The sequence below is a fragment of the Mya arenaria genome, chromosome 16 (assembly GCF_026914265.1).
Source record: "Mya arenaria isolate MELC-2E11 chromosome 16, ASM2691426v1".
Lineage (NCBI taxonomy): Eukaryota > Metazoa > Mollusca > Bivalvia > Myida > Myidae > Mya > Mya arenaria.
In genome coordinates, this window is record NC_069137.1 from 50,557,657 (window position 1) to 50,578,063 (window position 20,407).

The window sequence follows — 20,407 nt, forward strand, 5'->3', positions numbered from 1 at the left end:
TCAAACCGCTGTCAATTTGATTGTCTACATCACCGGCTTTGCCAGTTACAAAATAAAATCACTGAATTAACTCAGGTGAGCGATATCAGTATAATTGTGATAGGTGATTGTCCGTAATCATTATGCAATTTTAGTGCATTATATATCTAAGGTTTATTTTATACTTTTCTAAATGTTTGAAGTCATATATAAAGCAATGTATTACTTAAAAGGTTATATGAGAAACAATTTTGCGTTAGAGGCAATTATTAACAAATGATATACAAGGGAAGTAATTAGAGTAATATCGGTGTTGGAGTATACCATTAATGAGAAAAAAGTTAACTTATTTAAAAGCTCAATTTGAGTATGTACAAAGTAATTAATACAGACGGATATTTTGTCCCTGGTCAATATCAGCTAATGTGGATGTGTTTGGCATACCTATACATGTTGCGGCGGGGTATCTTATTTCTTCTGGGCAAGAATATAGTGCGAAGCCTTTATGAATACATTGACATTGCTTGCGTCAAAGGGTCACACAGGGACAAAATTATTTGTGGTGACTTTCACGGACAGTAAGGTTTTTTGGAACAACTTAATGAAGAGAAGAACATATATCGACAGAAGTCTTTCAATATACCGTGCCATAGTAACTGACACTGATTTGATTTGAATTGAATTGTCGTGTACACTGCCTTCCAAATCCCATGGTTTATCAAGTGATTAAGTAGGATTTTACGAATAATAGAAATATATAATGTCTATTCCTGGTGACACTTTGAAATCTTTACACTAGTAGTTAGTCTTTTAAGACATCAAGACTATGCCATTATATGCAAGGTTTAAAATACTAGCTATTACATACCGACGGGTGAATGCGAAAAGGTTCTAAGTGACATTAAATAAAGAAGCAGATAGAACCTTTTCGCTTTCACCATTCGAAATTTATTATTATTACAGGGTGTGGAATTAATGTCAATAAAGTAAAGCTTACTGCTACAAGTTTAGCTTTAAATGAACAGTAACGTTCGTATAACTACAGCGTCGATTTGAGCTTTCAACATCGAAACGCATGGGTGTAATTGTTGACACCACTCGCCAATCGAATGTTGTATTCAAAGGTATTAACAGGCAATCTTCATATCAGTTTAAGGGACGGTCACAATGCAAACTTCGTTTGCAGGACCAAAATTTAAACTGTTTAAACAATTTTTATCTAGTTTTGAGGTTCAATATTAAGCAAGCAAAATTCATATATATCCATTGCAACATGTAAAGCTGTAATTAATTAGGAGTTGTGCATTTTTTACGAAAGAAGATTATATCAAGTTTCCAATCAAAAGCGTTAACGTTTTCCCGGAAATGTCTTAATTCAAAATGAATATGTTTTTGAGTCAAATTTATCCGAACTACCCAATCAACAATGACTTGAGGACTTGTGGTGATTGCAGCTATTACTTTTTTTTAAAGATCACGGTTTGCATTTTTTAAACCAGGAAATGAATTTCATCCCCTATTTTTCATTACTTTTTGAATGACTTTTTTATTTGAAAAAATATCATCAAAAACTCTCAAGACAATGTTGTTTAGGTAGTTTGGGCATTTTGACACAAAAACAAAATACTAATGTTGATAGACTTTTCCGAAAGAATGTGAATGTCTTTTATCCCAAATCTGATAAAATCTTCTTTAAAATTTGTTCAACTCCTTACTACCCCAAAACATGTCAACAAGAATGCATGTTTTACTCCCCCAAAAAATCTTTTCTCAAAACTAAATAAAACGTGAACTTAATTTTGAAACGTTTTAATTTTTTTACCTTCCCCACCCACTTTGGCACTGTGGAAGGCCCTTAAACTGTATTTTCTAGCCCAACAACGCAAACGTGGGTATTACCCCTGTATAACCTTAACAAAACTGTGAATATGCGCAATAATGGCACTTATAAATCTTTTTAATCAATTAGCTCTTTTATCATCTTTTTGAACCGATTGGTCAATTTGAACGTCAATCTCTCAGATCAAATAAGTATAAATACTTTTTTGGTAATCATTCCGTAACGAAACGTGTAGAGGGGGGGGGGGCATCATATTTACAAATTGAAACACTTCATGCTTAACCGGGTTTCACGCGCCCATTTCTAAAATGAATTCACTGAATACTTAACCGTTTCTACCATTAACAAATGAATTCAATGAATACTTAAAACCGGTTTTGCCATTTACACATGACTACACTGAACGGCTTTACGGGTTTTGCCATTTACAAATGAATAAACTGAATGGCTTTACCGATTTTGCCATTTACAGATGAATAAACTGAATGGCTTTGCCGGTTTTGCCATTTACAGATGAATACACTGAATGGCTTTGTCAGTTTTGCCATTTACAAATGAATACACTGAATGGCTTTGCCGGTTTTGACATTTAAAAATGAATACACTGATTGCTTTACCGATTTTGCCATTTACATATAAATACACTGAATGGCTTTGCCGGTTTTGCCATTTACAGATGAAAACACTGAATGGCTTTGCTGGTTTTGCCATTTACAGATGAATACACTGAATGGCTTTGTCGGTTTGCCATTGACAGATGAATACACTGAATGGCTTTGCCGGTTTGCCATTTACAGATGAAAACACTGAATGGCTTTGCCGGTTTTGCCATTTACAGATGAATGCACTGAATGGCTTTGCCGGTTTTGCCATTTACAGATGAATACACTGAATGGCTTTGCCGGTTTGCCTTTTACAGATGATTACACTGAATGGCTTTGCCAGTTTGCCATTTACAGATGAATACACTGAATGGCTTTGCCAGTTTGCCATTTACAGATGAATACACTGAATGGCTGTGCCAGTTTGCCATTTACAGATGAATAAACTGAATGACTTTGCCGGTTTTGCCATTTACAGATGAATACACTGAATGGCATTGCCACTTTGCCATTCACAGATGAATACACTGAATGGCTTTGCCAGTTTTGTCATTTAAAAATGAATACACTGAATGCTTTACCGATTTTGCCATTGACATATGAATACACTGAATGGCTTTACCGGTTTTGCCATTTACAAATGAATACACTGAATGCTTTAGCGATTTTGCCATTTACATATGAATACACTGAATGGCTTTGCCGGTTTTGCCATTTACAAATGAATACACAGAATGCGTTACCAGTTTTGCCATTTACATACGAATACACTGAATGCTTTAAATACCGGTTTTGCCATTTACATATGATTCCATTGAATGCTTAACCGGTTTTCCATTTACAAATAAATACACTGTATACTTAACCGGTTTTGCCATTTACTTTTACATTTCTTGTACACCTGGGCGATGTTGCTGTCCGTTAAACATATACTGTACGTTTTCAATATCAGACCCCTTGTCTTTAAGAATGTCTACATGTATTACCGGCTTTGCCAGTTACAAAATAAAATCACTGAATAAACTCAGATGAGCGATATCAGTTTAATTAGAATCGATGAATGTCCGTAATTGTTGTGTAATTTTAGTGCATTATACATCCTAATTTTATTTCAACTTTTTTAAATGTTTGAAATCAAATTTGAAAAAAGGTATTCGTTTAAAGTTTATATGAGGAATGAGTTTGCGTTAGAGGCAACTATTAACAAATGACATACAAGGGAAGTAATTGGAGTATATCGGTGTTGAAGTATATCATTACTGAGAAAAAAAGTTTACTTATTTAAAAGCTCAATTTGAGTTCGAGTAAATAATCTATATATCTTCCTATCTTTCATTAATGTCAAACCCCTACTGGGGACCTAGACATTTGCGTGTCAAGCTGCATGAATGTTAGTAAAAGTTGTGAAAGAAACAGTACTTTTTAAAAACAAAGTAAAAATAAGGAGGTACAGATAAGGTTTAAAAATTAAAAAGAGTTTTGCAAGTTCTATGGCGAGACATGCTCAATGTGGTAGACAGCCTGATTGAACTGCTCCAGGGTAGGGCAGGCCACTATGTTGGGTGACAGCTCTTGGGAAGAATGAGAATTTGTAGAAGTCCGTGGTGGCAGATATTAATCTGTAACATGAGCTGTGATAATGTCGAGATGGTCTTGTCAGTGGGATAAGGTAACCAGAGATAGGGATTGCTATTAGGTTATGTGTTAATTTGTACACAAGTGTTTTAGTGTATCAAGATCTTTTTGGAGAATTTTTGATTATGTTGCTGTTGAAAGAATTAAATAATTGGCAATATCACCAGCAAATAACCTGACTTTGGATTGAACAATTCTGAGGAGGTCATTAATGTAGACTAAGAAGAGAATTGGCCCCAGTACAGATCCCTGGGGGACTCCAGATGAGACAGGTATGGGTTCTGATGAGGACCCATTCACAACAACAGTCTGACGTCTGTTATCCATGAACCCCTAGCTTAATCCAGTTTAGAGCAGAGCCATAACCATGATGTTTTAGAGCAAGTATCTCGTGACTAACTTTGTCGAAAGACTTGCTGAAGTCAAGCAAAATTAGATCAGTTTGCTTTTTGTTATGGAGGGATTTGACAAGATCATCTACCAGCATAAGGAGCTTGGATTCGCAAGAGCGCTTTTCCCTGAAGCCATGTTGGAGTTCATAAAAGGCATTGAGCTTAGTAAGGTGTTTTTGAAAAAAGATTATGTAGACAGGAGCCAAATTTGCATCTTTCCAAATTCGGGGTATAATTCCTAAGTCAAAAGACTTTTGGAAGAGATGTTTCAGAATTGGTGACAATGAAGTCGAAAGGTTTTTTCAGGATGACAGGCTTAATCAAATCTGGGCCTGATGCTTTGTGGGCATTCAAGTTTGATATAAGTTTCTCTGAATCCCCTTTGCTGTGACTGTTATGTCTGGCATTGTTTTTTGAAGTTTGCCAGGGTAAGGGATGTCTTGGAGTTTCATGTTACAAAGGGACCTGAGACTATTGGGAGATTTTGGGCTAAAAACTGACTGGAATTGCTCATTTAGGATAGTTGCTTTTGCTGTGTCGTCCTGGTGGTCCGAATCTTGTTTTGAATGCTTGAAAAGCGTAAATAGCTTTTTCGTGTTAGGTTTGGAGGTTTAATCCTTGCATGCAATGTCGAGAATGTCTTCAAGATAACTTTGGTAGGATACTTTGATGGATTTTCTGAGTAGATGTTTTAAACCAAGGAATCAATTTATGCGGGCGGATATTTGGTCCCTGGTGAATATAAGCTAATGTGCATGTGTTTTGCGTAAAAGAAGTATATAACATACAGGTATAACGTCACCATTGCGTCATATGTATCTCGGCTGTGTGGAAAATTCTCAATAAAAAATAATGTTTTTATGACTGATACATGTTTTCACATTCTCAATACACTGTAAATAAAAAAATATATCATTATTCCTGAAACTTCTATACCTTGAGTATCTATTATTGCTCGATTTATCATTTATAATAGTGATTTAAGCATAAACTGCTGCCCTATAGTTGAAAGGTCATTTTGGAAGAACTGTCATGGCGGACTGTGCAATTTTTAGAGTTTATTTTTCAAGTGGAGAGATTTTTCTTAGGAATAACTTGACCCCCCGTTTTATGGGCTTAAACGGTAATTTAAAGCTTGTACTTTAAGAATATATATGTTTATCATAGTCTGCATTCGCTCGAAATGTCTTTAAATGTTGTCTAAAAATAATCATTTCACATTGAATTGTAGAGGAAATGACAATGGTGGTGTGTAACCTATACATGCAGTCTGCTTGCAACTTAATTTTCAAACTCCGCGCAGTGTTACTTCCCTTGCAGTACAGTAATCACTGCCACCACAAGATTTTCATCCAAAATTGGATGAAAACTTTTAATGGCATTTTTTTTAATCATATATATTTATTCTTATATCCTTTCTTAAATAATTACTTTACGCCAGTTGATAGGCATAATATGTTTTATAAAAAAATAACAATTAAAAAAAACATTCGGAAATGTTCGGTCTTTTTTCAAATTGAAAGTAGGATTTACAAATTACAATATCAACATGGATGTGTTGTTAGCTATTCAGACATGTATCGAACGTTTTGCATTTTTTCCTTTTATTGAATAAAATCGTTTATTTTCTAAACAAATGAAACATGTTGCTGGAATTTCTTTTAAAGGTGTTCCGTCCATTTTGTAAATTGCAATCACGTGCCGTTTCTATCATCACGTGATATTTGTGAAGGCAGTGATTACTGTACTGCAAGGGAAGTAACACTGCGCGGAGTTTGCTTAATTTTTCATACCCTAAATTAGTTCATCGTAACCAACATACGCCGTTTCCACGGATCAATAGTTTAATAGTCACCGATTGAAATATTAGCGCATGCGCAATGCGTCAAAAACACCCAAATTCTGTTAGAACTATTCTCAATTTTAGCTCATATTTTAGGCTTAATTTTGAACTGATTTGTCAGCCGAGCTTATCAATGTAAAGCCAAAATGCCAAATTTACTTCCAGTTTTGAAGAACTTACGTCATTTATAAAATGGATGCCTCAACCGACTTGGATGTGTCAGGTGACTTTTTTTCTTGTCAATTTTGTTGTTTTCTTTATTTATTTTCCTTCTTAATTATAAGCAAATAACTGTTCGCGTTTATATCACCGATTCCACTCTTTGAAATATCCATCTTGCCTGAAGTATGTGGGAATTAAAAATCATGGTGGACATGTGAGAAATATGACCTGTCTGTCTGGCAATTAATAAGATAAAAATAAACAAAATCGGAAATCTTAATAAAAAAAAGGTTGAGGATGGTGTGTTTTTTATGATGCTGTCTGTCTCAAAAGTAAGCCTATTATGAAATATATATATTTTTTTAATCTAATGTCAGTTTTTCAAGCACACTAGGTTTTGCTTTGTAGAAGCAGAATTTGTTTCCTTACATAACAGACTTCACCCCTCCGCTTACCCCCGAGAAGGCATGTTTTGTTAGAACAATTTTCTCACAAAAACAGAAGGCTGGCAAATTACGATGTTGACAAATGTTCGAATCTTACTACAAAATAAAAGTATGAAACCTTTTTATCGAATAATTCAGCGCTTGATAATAAGTTTAATTGATTAAGCACTTTTTAAAGACATCCTTCTCAGACCACTTTCAAACGTTACAAACATGTCTCAAAATAAGAAATTTATTATCAAAAATTGAAAAAAGATCAGAAACAAGCCAACATAAAATTATTCTTTCGCAGCCCAAAAAGTTACCGCTGACACTCCTATGACACAAATAGCTCCGAATATGTAAGTCTCTCTGAAGATATCATTGAAAATCAAATAGACTCTGTTGATGTTGATAAAACTGCAGACCAGTGTGCATGTTTGTTGGCTTCTGACAAAACTGCTGCTTCTTCAGAAACAGTATCAACCACTGATCAACCTTTGTTATCAGTGAGAGATGTGTGGAGATGTTAAATTTAGTAGTTTTTTACATAGACTGATAGTGATGTACTTATACCATATTAAATATATCAAGTGAATGTCCTCTTTTTGGAAACAATCACGCTCTTCCCCCCTAAATTGATAAACAATGTGTGGTTTTTACCCCTCCTAAAAGCCTAGGGCCACTTCCCCTACATGCAAAAAAAACATGAGTAGGGACGAAGCTGTTTGAATTTTGCATGAACTTGAAAAAAGGACAAAGTAGCTTATATATAAGCCTATATGTCTTATTTATATATATATATTAAAGGAAGCGACATTAAGATTTTATTGATTTTCTTTTATAGGCGATCTGTTTTATTTTTTGTTAACTAGACATGAAATGTTACTTTTTTGTTCTAAAACTTGCTTGATTGCCCAGTTTGGTAAGTTTTACCAGCCTTTATTTATTTGTGTCATTTTAAGGCCTGCTGGTCAGGTTCAAGTGGCAATTGGATTGAAGTTAGACAAGGAAGCAAAAACGTAGCTGATCAAAATATTTCATTTTCTTGCGTCTTTCATGTCAAATGTGAGTCAAAAACATGTTTTTGGAAAACATCCTGAAACTTTCCTTCTATTTTACTTTCAGCTCTGAGACAGATAAAAACTCAAATGTCTGAGGTAAGTCGATTTAATTATCAATAAATAACGAAGTTCAATCAGACACTGTAAATCTGATATAACTTCATTAGTGTGTTATGATATCTGAAACAATATACATTCAAGTAGTATGATTTAATTTGATTAAAATTCCTGTGGTATAATTTATTATGATTCTTAGAATCAAGCAAGTACACTATCGTAATATTTGTTGAAAATGTAATAATGCGTACTGTTGTATTTATGCAATAATGGACTACTATCAATTGGCCTAAAGATAACCTATGGACACCTTATCAGTTTTATACAATTGGCTGTTGAACAGTCAAACTATTTATATATTCACAGAACAGTCAATCCAATGCAGGCTGCTCTTAAATTATTTATTCTGTTCACAGAGCGGTCAATCCAATGCAGGCAGTAGCCATGATAAAGGTGTCCGAGGCTGCTCTTAAACTGTTTATTCTGTTCACAGAGCGGTCAATCCAATGCAGGCAGTAGCCATGATAAAGGTGTCCGAGGCTGCTCTTAAACTATTTATTCTGTTCACAGAGCGGTCAATCCAATGCATGCAGTAGCCATGATAAAGGTGTCCGAGGCTGCTCTTAAACTGTTTATTCTGTTTACAGAACAGCCAATACAATGCAGGCAGTAGCCATGGTAAAGGGTCCCATGCTGCTCTTAAACTATTTATTCTGTTCACTGAGCGGTCAATACAATGCAGGCAGTAGCCATGATAAAGGTGTCCGAGGCTGCTCTTAAACTATTTATTCTGTTCACAGAGCGGTCAATCCAATGCAGGCAGTAGCCATGATAAAGGTGTCCGAGGCTGCTCTTAAACTGTTTATTCTGTTCACAGAGCGGTCAATCCAATGCAGGCAGTAGCCATGATAAAGGTGTCCGAGGCTGCCCTTAAACTGTTTATTCTGTTCACAGAGCGGTCAATCCAATGCAGGCAGTAGCCATGATAAAGGTGTCCGAGGCTGGTCTTAAACTATTTATTCTGTTCACCGAGCGGTCAATCCAATGCAGGCAGTAGCCATGGTAAAGGTGTCCGAGGCTGCTCTAAAACTGTTTATTCTGTTCACAGAGCGGTCAATCCAATGCAGGCAGTAGCCATGATAAATGTGTCCGAGGCTGGTCTTAAACTATTTATTCTGTTCACAGAGCGGTCAATCCAATGCAGGCAGTAGCCATGATAAAGGTGTCTGAGGCTGGTCTTAAACTGTTTATTCTGTTCACAGAGCGGTCAATCCAATGCAGGCAGTAGCCATGATAAAGGTGTCCGAGGCTGGTCTTAAACTGTTTATTCTGTTCACAGAGCGGTCAATCCAATGCAGGCAGTAGCCATGGTAAAGGTTTCCGAGGCTGCTCTGAAATTGTTTATTCTGTTCACAGAACAGCCAATACAATGCAGGCAGTAGCCATGGTAAAGGTGTCTGAGGCTGGTCTTAAACTATTTATTCTGTTCACCGAGCGGTCAATACAATGCAGGCAGTAGCCATGATAAATGTGTCCGAGGCTGCCCTTAAACTATTTATTCTGTTCACAGAGCGGTCAATCCAATGCAGGCAGTAGCCATGATAAAGGTGTCCGAGGCTGCTTTTAAACTGTTTATTCTGTTCACAGAGCGGTCAATCCAATGCAGGCAGTAGCCATGATAAAAATGTCCGAGGCTGCTCTAAAACTGTTTATTCTGTTCATAGAGCGGTCAATCCAATGCAGGCAGTAGCCATGATAAAGGTGTCCGAGGCTGGTCTTAAACTATTTATTCTGTTCACCGAGCGGTCAATCCAATGCAGCCAGTAGCCATGATAAAGGTGTCTGAGGCTGGTCTTAAACTGTTTATTCTGTTCACAGAGCGGTCAATCCAATGCAGGCAGTAGCCATTGTAAAGGTTTCCGAGGCTGCTCTGAAACTGTTTATTCTGTTCACAGAACAGCCAATACAATGCAGGCAGTAGCCATGGTAAAGGTGTCTGAGGCTGGTCTTAAACTATTTATTCTGTTCACAGAGCGGTCAATACAATGCAGGCAGTAGCCATGATAAATGTGTCCGCGGCTGCTCTTAAACTATTTATTCTGTTCACAGAGCGGTCAATCCAATGCAGGCAGTAGCCATGATAAAGGTGTCCGAAGCTGCTCTTAAACTGTTTATTCTGTTCACAGAGCGGTCAATCCAATGCAGGCAGTAGCCATGATAAATGTGTCCGAGGCTGCTCTTAAACTATTTATTCTGTTCACAGAGCGGTCAATCCAATGCAGGCAGTAGCCATGATAAAGGTGTCCGAGGCTGGTAATAAATTGTTTATTCTGTTCACAGAGCGGTCAATCCAATGCAGGCAGTAGCCATGATAAAGGTGTCCGAGGCTGGTCTTAAACTATTTATTCTGTTCACAGAGCGGTCAATCCAATGCAGGCAGTAGCCATGGTAAAGGTGTCCGAGGCTGCTCTAAAACTGTTTATTCTGTTCACAGAGCGGTCAATCCAATGCAGGCAGTAGCCATGATAAATGTGTCCGAGGCTGGTCTTAAACTATTTATTCTGTTCACAGAGCGGTCAATCCAATGCAGGCAGTAGCCATGATAAAGGTGTCCGAGGCTGGTCTTAAACTGTTTATTCTGTTCACAGAGCGGTCAATCCAATGCAGGCAGTAGCCATGATAAAGGTGTCCGAGGCTGGTCTTAAACTGTTTATTCTGTTCACAGAGCGGTCAATCCAATGCAGGCAGTAGCCATGGTAAAGGTTTCCGAGGCTGCTCTGAAACTGTTTATTCTGTTCACAGAACAGCCAATACAATGCAGGCAGTAGCCATGGTAAAGGTGTCTGAGGCTGGTCTTAAACTGTTTATTCTGTTCACCGAGCGGTCAATACAATGCAGGCAGTAGCCATGATAAATGTGTCCGAGGCTGCCCTTAAACTATTTATTCTGTTCACAGAGCGGTCAATCCAATGCAGGCAGTAGCCATGATAAAGGTGTCCGAGGCTGCTTTTAAACTGTTTATTCTGTTCACAGAGCGGTCAATCCAATGCAGGCAGTAGCCATGATAAAAGTGTCCGAGGCTGCTCTAAAACTGTTTATTCTGTTCATAGAGCGGTCAATCCAATGCAGGCAGTAGCCATGATAAAGGTGTCCGAGGCTGGTCTTAAACTATTTATTCTGTTCACCGAGCGGTCAATCCAATGCAGGCAGTAGCCATGATAAAGGTGTCCGAGGCTGGTCTTAAACTATTTATTCTGTTCACCGAGCGGTCAATCCAATGCAGGCAGTAGCCATGATAATGGTGTCTGAGGCTGGTCTTAAACTGTTTATTCTGTTCACAGAGCGGTCAATCCAATGCAGGCAGTAGCCATGGTAAAGGTGTCCGAGGCTGCTCTGAAACTGTTTATTCTGTTCACAGAACAGCCAATACAATGCAGGCAGTAGCCATGGTAAAGGTGTCTGAGGCTGGTCTTAAACTATTTATTCTGTTCACAGAGCGGTCAATCCAATGCAGGCAGTAGCCATGATAAAGGTGTCCGAGGCTGCTCTTAAACTATTTATTCTGTTCACAGAGCGGTCAATCCAATGCAGGCAGTAGCCATGATAAAGGTGTCTGAGGCTGCTCTTAAACTGTTTATTCTGTTCACAGAGCAGTCAATCCAATGCAGGCAGTAGCCATGATAAATGTGTCCGAGGCTGCTCTTAAACTATTTATTCTGTTCACAGAGCGGTCAATCCAATGCAGGCAGTAGCCATGATAAAGGTGTCCGAGGCTGCTCTTAAACTATTTATTCTGTTCACAGAGCGGTCAATCCAATGCATGCAGTAGCCATGGTAAAGGTGTCCGAGGCTGCTCTAAAACTGTTTATTCTGTTCACAGAGCGGTCAGTCAGATGCCTATGGGTTATGGTAAAGGTTCAGGGGCTGCTCTTAAACTTTTTATTCTATTCACAGAGCGGTCAATCAGATGCAGGCAGTAGCCATGGTAAAGGGTCCGGGGCTGTTCCTAAGGACCGAGAACGCAAGATTGGACATCGCAGATACAATGAAAAGACAGGACTTGTTACATATAAAAAGGTACTGTGATCATGTCGGTTTATTGATTACCTTAAAACTTTTTATTGGGATTTTTGAGAATGTGTTCAGGACAAACAAGGTTTGTGTATATAACATTCTTTACTGGCTTTTTGGACCGAAATTGTATATTGTTTTAGTCATTTTCTATAACTGAAACCAGTTTGATCAAAAATGGTCAAAACCCACAGATTGTCATATCTTAGTAACCCAGCTGTGATGGCTGCAAGGTGAACATGTATGACGAGTTTTACCTGTACATTTCCAGCTGAGGGTCCTTTTACTCTTATTGTTGACAACATTTGGGGCTTGGTCCCGAACTTTTTTCCTTCTATTTTCATATAAAATATACCCACGCTGCATCAAAACCTAATTATGTCGAGCAGTCGAGCAATATCCTCGGTCCCAAGTACACAAATCGTGCACAAAACCTTATGGCTCCCTCGAGGACATAATTTCACACTTTTTCCCGGACGCGTGTTCCAAAATAAACAAACAATTGCTAGGTGTTAAAATTTTCGCAAGTAGTAAAAATTGCAATGACAGTTGAAAGGCAATTTGATAAGAGGTGATAAACCGTTTTTGCACTGTTAACGCATAATCGATATGAGTTGATATGGGCATTTGAGATGATAATTATGAGAAGTTAATGACGAGAAGATAACGCTTTAGATGTGGTCAAAAGGTCTTTTGAATTCACTGCCGATGCTGACCGTGATCTTCAGACGCTCTGTACGCTGTCACGTCACATTACGATTGAACAGTTTCGCGATTGAACAGTTTCGCGAAACCGACAAGATGCGCCAATCAACAATCTTTGATTTTGCGAAACTTTAATCTGACTAATGCCACAATATGTTCTGTCATTTAAATGTTGCTTGTTACGAAAATGTGCTTTTTTGTTAAAATAAACATTTCTATTTATTCATTTATTGTTTTTTCTTTTGCGTTTTACATTTAGTTTACGTCAACATATTAGCGATTTCCACAACGCAACACATAATCGGTGTATTTAAACAGTCTGTTTGACGACTTCAAACTTAAAATACACTGAAAGATATTTCATATCAAACTGGAAAATTGAAAATCGGGTCGTTCGAAACATCGGTTCCCTCGAGGTTTTGGCTCGGTCCCTGGCGACCTCGAGCGATCGCAGTTTTACTGTATGTTTATTTCAGAGTTTCAGAGACATACATTTTTCACCCGGTACGAGATCGCAAGCATTAAAAAATCACGGGGGCAAATATTAATTTCGTTGGAATCCCACATCGTATTCTAAAAATAGAAATAACAAATACTATCTAGCCCCAGTGACTTCATTACAATGTAAACAGGTTATAAGTTTTTGCGTCTGGCAAAATGAATGATAAGCAGCAAAACATTGTAACCAATCTACATGCGGGAATTCCATCTGCATTTGTGCCTTGTGAAAGGGGATTTTCATCGCAGAATAGACACATTAGCAATTCACAAGCAGGCGTCTGGTCAAAAATTTGAGAACAGGATGACAATTGACTATTACATGAAATAACATGGGACAGACGTGGATGAAGTCATCCAAAGGGCAGTTCAGAAATGTAACTTGTAGACAATAGAGTTTGATTGACAGGAATTTAAATAGTTGTTAAGGTGTAACTTCAATACAAAACCAACAATTTTTTATAATGTAACTTTTCAATAAAAATAAATAATATATTGATTTATTTCATAACCCCCAAAATTGCATTTTACCCCCAATTTTTGTTCCCAGGCGGTAAGTTTACCCTTGAAAAAAATAGTAAGTGGGAACTCTGTATTTATACCAGGTCTTGTAATATAATAAAATTGACTGTATAGGAAATGAGCATCAAGATTTTACTTTTGATGACTGAAAACAATTTCTTTGAACCGATGTTGTTTTTAAATAAGATGCAGTAAACACTTGATCAAGTCTAAATCTTGTATTCTATTTCTACAGAAACCTACGAGTGAGCTGCAGGCTGCCATACAGTTAGGGATTGGGCAGAGTGTGGGAGGTTTGTCTGCGAAAGCTGAGAGGGATTTGCTCATGCAGGATTTCGGAGTTGTTCAGAGTGTTTTCTTTCCTGGGTAAGTTAGAGCTATTTCTTAAAAACATACATTCCAACCCAAGCATAGAGCTATTTCTTAAAAACATACATTCCAACCCAAGCATAGAGCTATTTCTTAAAAACATACATTCCAACCCAAGCATGCGCTTTCAGATTGTACTGTCCCCCTTTAGAAGTTTATTTTAAAGAGAAGCAAAAAACAAAGTTAAACCCCCACCAGGGCTTCCATTAAGAATTTGAAACTGGTAGTATGAACTTCCTGTTCATCAATATCGGAAGTTTTTCACCAAAATTCGGAAGTTTAAGCCTACAATACAATATCTTAATTTTTTTTTCACTATTTTTTTTCAACTAAAATGTTAAAAATAAAATAATTTGCAACTATAACTTGACAAATTCACAGATTTATATTATTTTAATTAATTTTACTTGAAGACTGATTGAAATTGTGACCATAAAAGTAATATTGACACCAGGTTTTGATGTTTTGAACTTACAAGCTTTCAACTTTGAAAGTTTTCTTCAACATTGTGGAAGTTTTTGTACTTCCAGGAAATCCAGTTTTAACCCATTTCTAGGGAGAAATATACTTCCAAACTTCCTTAAACAGAAACCCTCTCCCACTATACAATTTTTATATTTTGCCGACTTTAAATCGCTTGTTTGTTTTTTCAGAGATAAAATTTTAGGTATTGTGAGGTATACACTTGGTGTCATTATCAGCCTGCTAAAACTGCAACTGTGGCCATTCTCTAAAATTGTTTTAAGATATATTCAAATGGAACTTGGTATAAATGTTGCCAGAGACAATATTGGATTCTCATTGTAACGCGAGGCCTATACGCCTGGCCCTAATAAGTTCTTCCCCTTATTCCACTCAGAAAAAAACCCACAACAGACAAGCGTAGCATTTGCTCTACAGAACTCTTGTTGGAAATTGAATTAGGGCTTCCATTAAGAATTTGAAACAGGAAGTATTAACTTTCTGTCAATCCATTTTGGAAGTTTTACACTGAAATGTGGAGGTTCTAATTCTCCGGAATACAATATCTTTTTTAGCTATTTTTCAACAAGTATATCAAAAATCAAATAACTTGCAAAATTCTTTAACTTGCCTAATTCACAGACTTATAATATTATAATAATTCATTTCACTTAAAAACAGTTAAACTGATTGAAATTGTGACCATAAAAGTAATATTGACAAAAAGTTTTGATATTTTGAACTTCCAAGCTTTCAACTCTGGATGTTTTCTTCAAAAATATGGAAGTTATTGTACTTCCAAAGAATCGATTTTCCAAGTTTTAAAGCTGCACTCTCACAGATATACCATTTTATAACTTATTTATTTTTTGTCTTGGAAAGGGCATTTTTTTGCGTGAAGATTTGCAAGCAAAATGTAAAAGATTGCTGACAAAAGAACAGATCGAAGATTTTCATATTTCCTCTTTCGAAAATTGATGTTTTATGGCTAACAGTTTAAGAAAAATGCAAGAAATATCAATTTTTTTATTATAGATATAAAAATCTGTGATATAATAATATTTTATCGGTGCTCAGTCTTATAACTGGTTTCTATGCATGGAATTTTGCAAAAATGGCTCGTTCCAAGACAAAAAATAAAAAGTTGTCAAAACATTCAATCTGTGAGAGTGCAGCTTTAATCCATTTCTAGGGAGTAATTTACTTCCAAACTTCCTTTAACGGAAGCCCTGTTGACTTAAGATTCTTATGTCAATTAGGCATATGTATAATTTCCTGGTATTCAATGACCCTTCAGTGAAGTGTTTTAAATATGCACCATGTTAGAGATTGTTTTCTTTGTTTACGTTCATACGTTATCTCCCATAACAGAGTAGTATCAAGAAGGCGGAGCTTATTCATTCTTCACTATTGTGTGGATAAAAGGCAATGCTATTCACTCACTTATTTTCACACTAGTTATTGAACATTGTACTTGTGGTTCAAAACAGTAACTCACACACTGCCCTTGTGATTGAACTTGTACACTGCAGGACCATTTTACCCTTCTTTGCCATAGCTAACACCCAGTCAGACTCTATTTTTTTCCTAAAATCTTCTGAAATTTCCCCTTTTTCAAAAATAAATCATAATTATATAGCGAGTATCTTATGATTCATTAAATGATGTTTTTGTGTGATATATATACTGCTTTTATTGATTTTACTCCATTTGGTCCCAAAATGTTTGAAAAGGTACTCAAATATTTTTTTCACAAAACTGAAAAAAACATGGGTTTTTTTCCCACAAAAAGGGCGAGAATGTCTTCCCTATTACTTTTAAAAAGGCTCTGCACTAAAGCATTTATGTGAAAACCTGGTTATTAGAATGACGAATGTCATTGTTCGGCTGGGTGGCGTCAAATTCACCTATAAAACTGAATAACTTTACTAAGGGTTGACATGTCTTGACCAAACTTGGTTTATAGAAAAGAGTTTATGGATACCTTTCATGGGATTGCGTTTGGGGTCCCTAGATTCAAGGTCAAGGTCACTGTTACTAAAAATAGAAAAAATGGTGTAGAATTAGCCTTTGGTAAACTTGTCCCGTAGGTGAGTTAAAAAGTGAGATTTCCTTTACAGCGAAGGCAGCAACATGACCCCTGCACATCATTACAGTGACTTTCGCTTCAAGACGTACGCTCCGATGGCCTTTCGATACTTTCGGGAGCTGTTCAATATAAGACCTGATGACTTTATGGTAAGATTTTTTTATGTGAACAAAAACTTTTTTAAATACAGAGTATGATATAATTAAATCCTAAATAAACAGTATCGTAAATGACTGGGTATTAGACACCCTTTTTTCCCTCAGATTTTGATGCAAAAATATGCCTGCGTTTAATACCCAGTAACAATTTTTTTGATTTTTTTTCTGAGGTCAATTTCAAGCCGAGAGTTTGTTTAGATTTATGTAGAAAGGGATGTTACTCGCGTCATATTGATCGAGTATATACGGGTTAAAACAGCAGTTAAAGATCGGGATACGGTATATCGTAAGAGGTTTATAATTTAAAAAAAAAATTTTTTTCGATTAAAGTTACCGTATCCTGCATAGCAATGTCCATGCTCTCCACGAGATCCTAGGTATAGATCCTGGGTATAACTGTAAGTTATGTGACGTCACACAGTGTGACTCTTTGATCTGAAGCCGATATAATGTGTTTATTCAGTTCAATGCATGTATGAAATGGTGTTTTAATTAACTTGATGAAGGATTTACACTTATAGGCGTAATAAATAAGTTTATGACCATTGATTACTACGGATGAAATAATAAGTGGTAAAAAGGAAACATGAAGAAAAAATGTAAAAATGATAGTTTTCTATGTATTCGGAGAGCGAAAAAAATAATTTATGGTGTCCGAACTCTTGTGAATTACGGTATTCAATATTATTTTGAATAATAAATTGAATTGAACAATAATCAAGCTTACATATAAAAAGCAAAGTTGGGCACTGTCAAAATATTTTTTGCATAACATAACTTTTCATTCTCGACAGTATGGTTGTATGGTTTTAAACATAACCATCGCCATTTTCACGAAAAAAATTTTTTTGTCACTGTCAACAAACATAGTGGACGATTTTGACATTTTTTCTATGCGTCTTTTAACCAAAAACATAGATTAAAAGTTTTTTTCTCGGACTTTTCACAGATTTTTCCCCTGCGTCTAATACCCCCGTATCGTCTTATACCCAGTCATTTACGGTATCTAAAATTTTCAGATTTTGTTGTAGAAAGCAGTCGTATGTATTTTCAAAACTGAAACCAATGAAATGGACGTTATTTTCCAAGGAATGTACAGTGTACAGTACATGCAAAAGTTTATACTTTCCTAAACTGTAACTGAAAAATAAAGGATTCCATTTGGAATGGTTAGTTTGCCTCAATCTCAAAAAATGTTGCAGCATATGATATACTATCCCGCTGTGCACTTTAAAGAACTTGTGTTACCCTGTAAACTGGATTTATATATTGAGGGCTCAATGCAATACTGTCATAGCTCCAATTTTTCAAAATTTTTAAGGAGAAGGAAAAAATTCTTAATTTATTTGTGTTTGATATATTTGAACATAACAATGCTGTTTGTTAGTTTGGACAATTTTTCATTTTAAGTACTTAAAAATCAATATTTTTCAAAAATATTTTTATGACAGATGGAAAACTGTTAAAGCATGTAAAAATTGCCAAAACACCATTTTATGAAAAAAATAATGGAGTTACAAAACTATTGCGTTGAGCCCTCGATATATGTTTACACAGTCACAAGTTAGCATTTCCATTCGGGATGATCCAATGTCCGAACTAATAATCCCAGATGCAAGCAACAGTATTTTCACATCTAGAGGGATGATAAGAATTCCTGTTTAAAGCTATAAAAGATGCCCAAATTCTCATTTCAAATCATGTTTCCCACATTCAAATTATGCTTCCCAATTTCAAAATCATGTTTCCCAATTTCAAATCATGTTTCCCACATTCAAATTATGTTTCCCAATTTCAAATCATGTTTTCCACATTCAAATTATGTTTCCAACTTTCAAATCATGTTTCCCAATTTCAAATCATGTTTCCCACATTCAAATTATGTTTCCCAATTTCAAATCATGTTTTCCACATTCAAATTATGTTTCCCACTTTCAAATCATGTATCACACATTCAAATTATGTTTCCCACATTCAAATTATGTTTCCCACTTTCAAATCATGTTTCCCACATTCAAACTATGTTTCCCACTTTCAAATCATGTTTCCCATTTCAAACTATGTTTCCCACTTTCAAATCATGTTTCAAATTTCAGTTGTCGCTATGTGATGATCCCATGACGGAGCTTACAAATCCTGGTGCCGGCGGAAGTATATTCTACATCTCCGCGGACGATGAGTTTATAATCAAAACTGCCCAGCATAAAGAGGCCAACTTCCTTCAAAAGTTGCTTCCTGGGTATTATATGGTGGGTTGATAAACATATAGCAATATTTCCCGGAATTTGTTTTGTTTTTCAAACATTGAAATTAGACTTTGGGTGAACAAGTCCGAATTCTGTGCTTGGCATCGACATTCTTAACAAGCCCTGCTGTATAAAAGCTTGCGGGCTTGTGTTTATTTAGCACTCTGGTTTTTAGTAAAATGTTTTTCTATAAGAAATGAAATATAGATGAATTTGTAGATAGTAATAGTATTTAGTTTTTCTACGAGATATCTGATGTATATGAATATAAAGATGGTATTTATATGAGCTACCCAATGGAGATGAATAAGTTGAAAGTGTTTTTTATAAGACATACACTATAATTGAAGATGTAGACTGTATTTCGTATTTCTATAAGATATCCGATGTACATGAATATGTATATAGTATTTAGTATTTCTATAAGATACCCACTGAAGATGAATAAATGTAGATAGTATTTCTATAAGATCCACTGTAGATGAATATGTAGACAGTCTTTAGTATTTCTATAAGATATTCACTATAAATATTAGATGTAGACACTGTTAAGAATTTCTAATACTTACTCATTTGCTCTATTTTAGAATCTTAACCAGAATCCAAGAACATTGCTACCAAAATTCTATGGTCTTTACTGTTACCAGGTAAGTTTCTTCAATTTTGAACTATGTACATCAAGTTTTGGCATATATGATTAATATAAAGTGAAGTTATATGCATAAAAATGTTGTGAAGTTTGCTTAAATGTCGGCCTTTCTCGTATACATGCGCTAAAGGGTTAACACAGTATTTAAAGCAGATATCGCGAAAGTTCAGAAAAAGTCTTGGTCATTCGGACCTATTTTTCCATTTGTCTTTAAAACAACGCTCATTGCGATTCTTTTCGTAATCTTGTCTTTTCTTTCTGCTTTCATCTGCTTCGTGAAAACTGTCAGTCAGACGAACCTTCCACATCACATATTTAGTTGGACCGAGTCAAAATTTACCAGATAGGACCGTCAGATCGACAGTTTTCTTGATGTCTGCTTAAAGAGGAAAATAACCATATTCATACCGTATTATATCATGTATAGGACGCTAGCATAGATAGGACGCAGGCAAAAAAATAGTTGAGAAAACGGGTAAAACCCCTTAATATATAAGATAGGACGCAGCGGAAAAATGTCAAAATCGGAGCCAAAAAATTGAGGTTGGTCAAGTATTTATAACATATATATTGAAGTAAAAAACAAACAAAAAATTGTATATAAGGCATATTTTGATAACTGTCTTGTGTATTTCGATA

General features: G+C 35.9%; 1 protein-coding gene across 7 annotated transcripts in view; it reads left to right on the forward strand.

The window, feature by feature from the left end:
• Nucleotides 1-6,286: 6,286 nt before the first annotated feature.
• LOC128221242 (phosphatidylinositol 4-phosphate 5-kinase type-1 alpha-like) overlaps nucleotides 6,287-20,407 on the forward strand; it is a 55,258-nt gene continuing 41,137 nt past the window's right edge. For 6 of the 7 annotated variants that reach the window (XM_052929776.1, XM_052929774.1, XM_052929773.1 and 3 more), the window contains exons 1-7: nucleotides 6,287-6,514; nucleotides 8,007-8,038; nucleotides 11,954-12,076; nucleotides 14,031-14,161; nucleotides 16,747-16,864; nucleotides 18,970-19,122; nucleotides 19,707-19,766. In XM_052929776.1, coding sequence (XP_052785736.1) covers nucleotides 6,484-6,514; nucleotides 8,007-8,038; nucleotides 11,954-12,076; nucleotides 14,031-14,161; nucleotides 16,747-16,864; nucleotides 18,970-19,122; nucleotides 19,707-19,766 — 648 coding nt within the window. In that variant the 5' untranslated portion in view covers nucleotides 6,287-6,483. The remainder of the gene's footprint in view (nucleotides 6,515-8,006; nucleotides 8,039-11,953; nucleotides 12,077-14,030; nucleotides 14,162-16,746; nucleotides 16,865-18,969; nucleotides 19,123-19,706; nucleotides 19,767-20,407) is intronic. The other variant, XM_052929780.1, reaches the window with a different exon arrangement.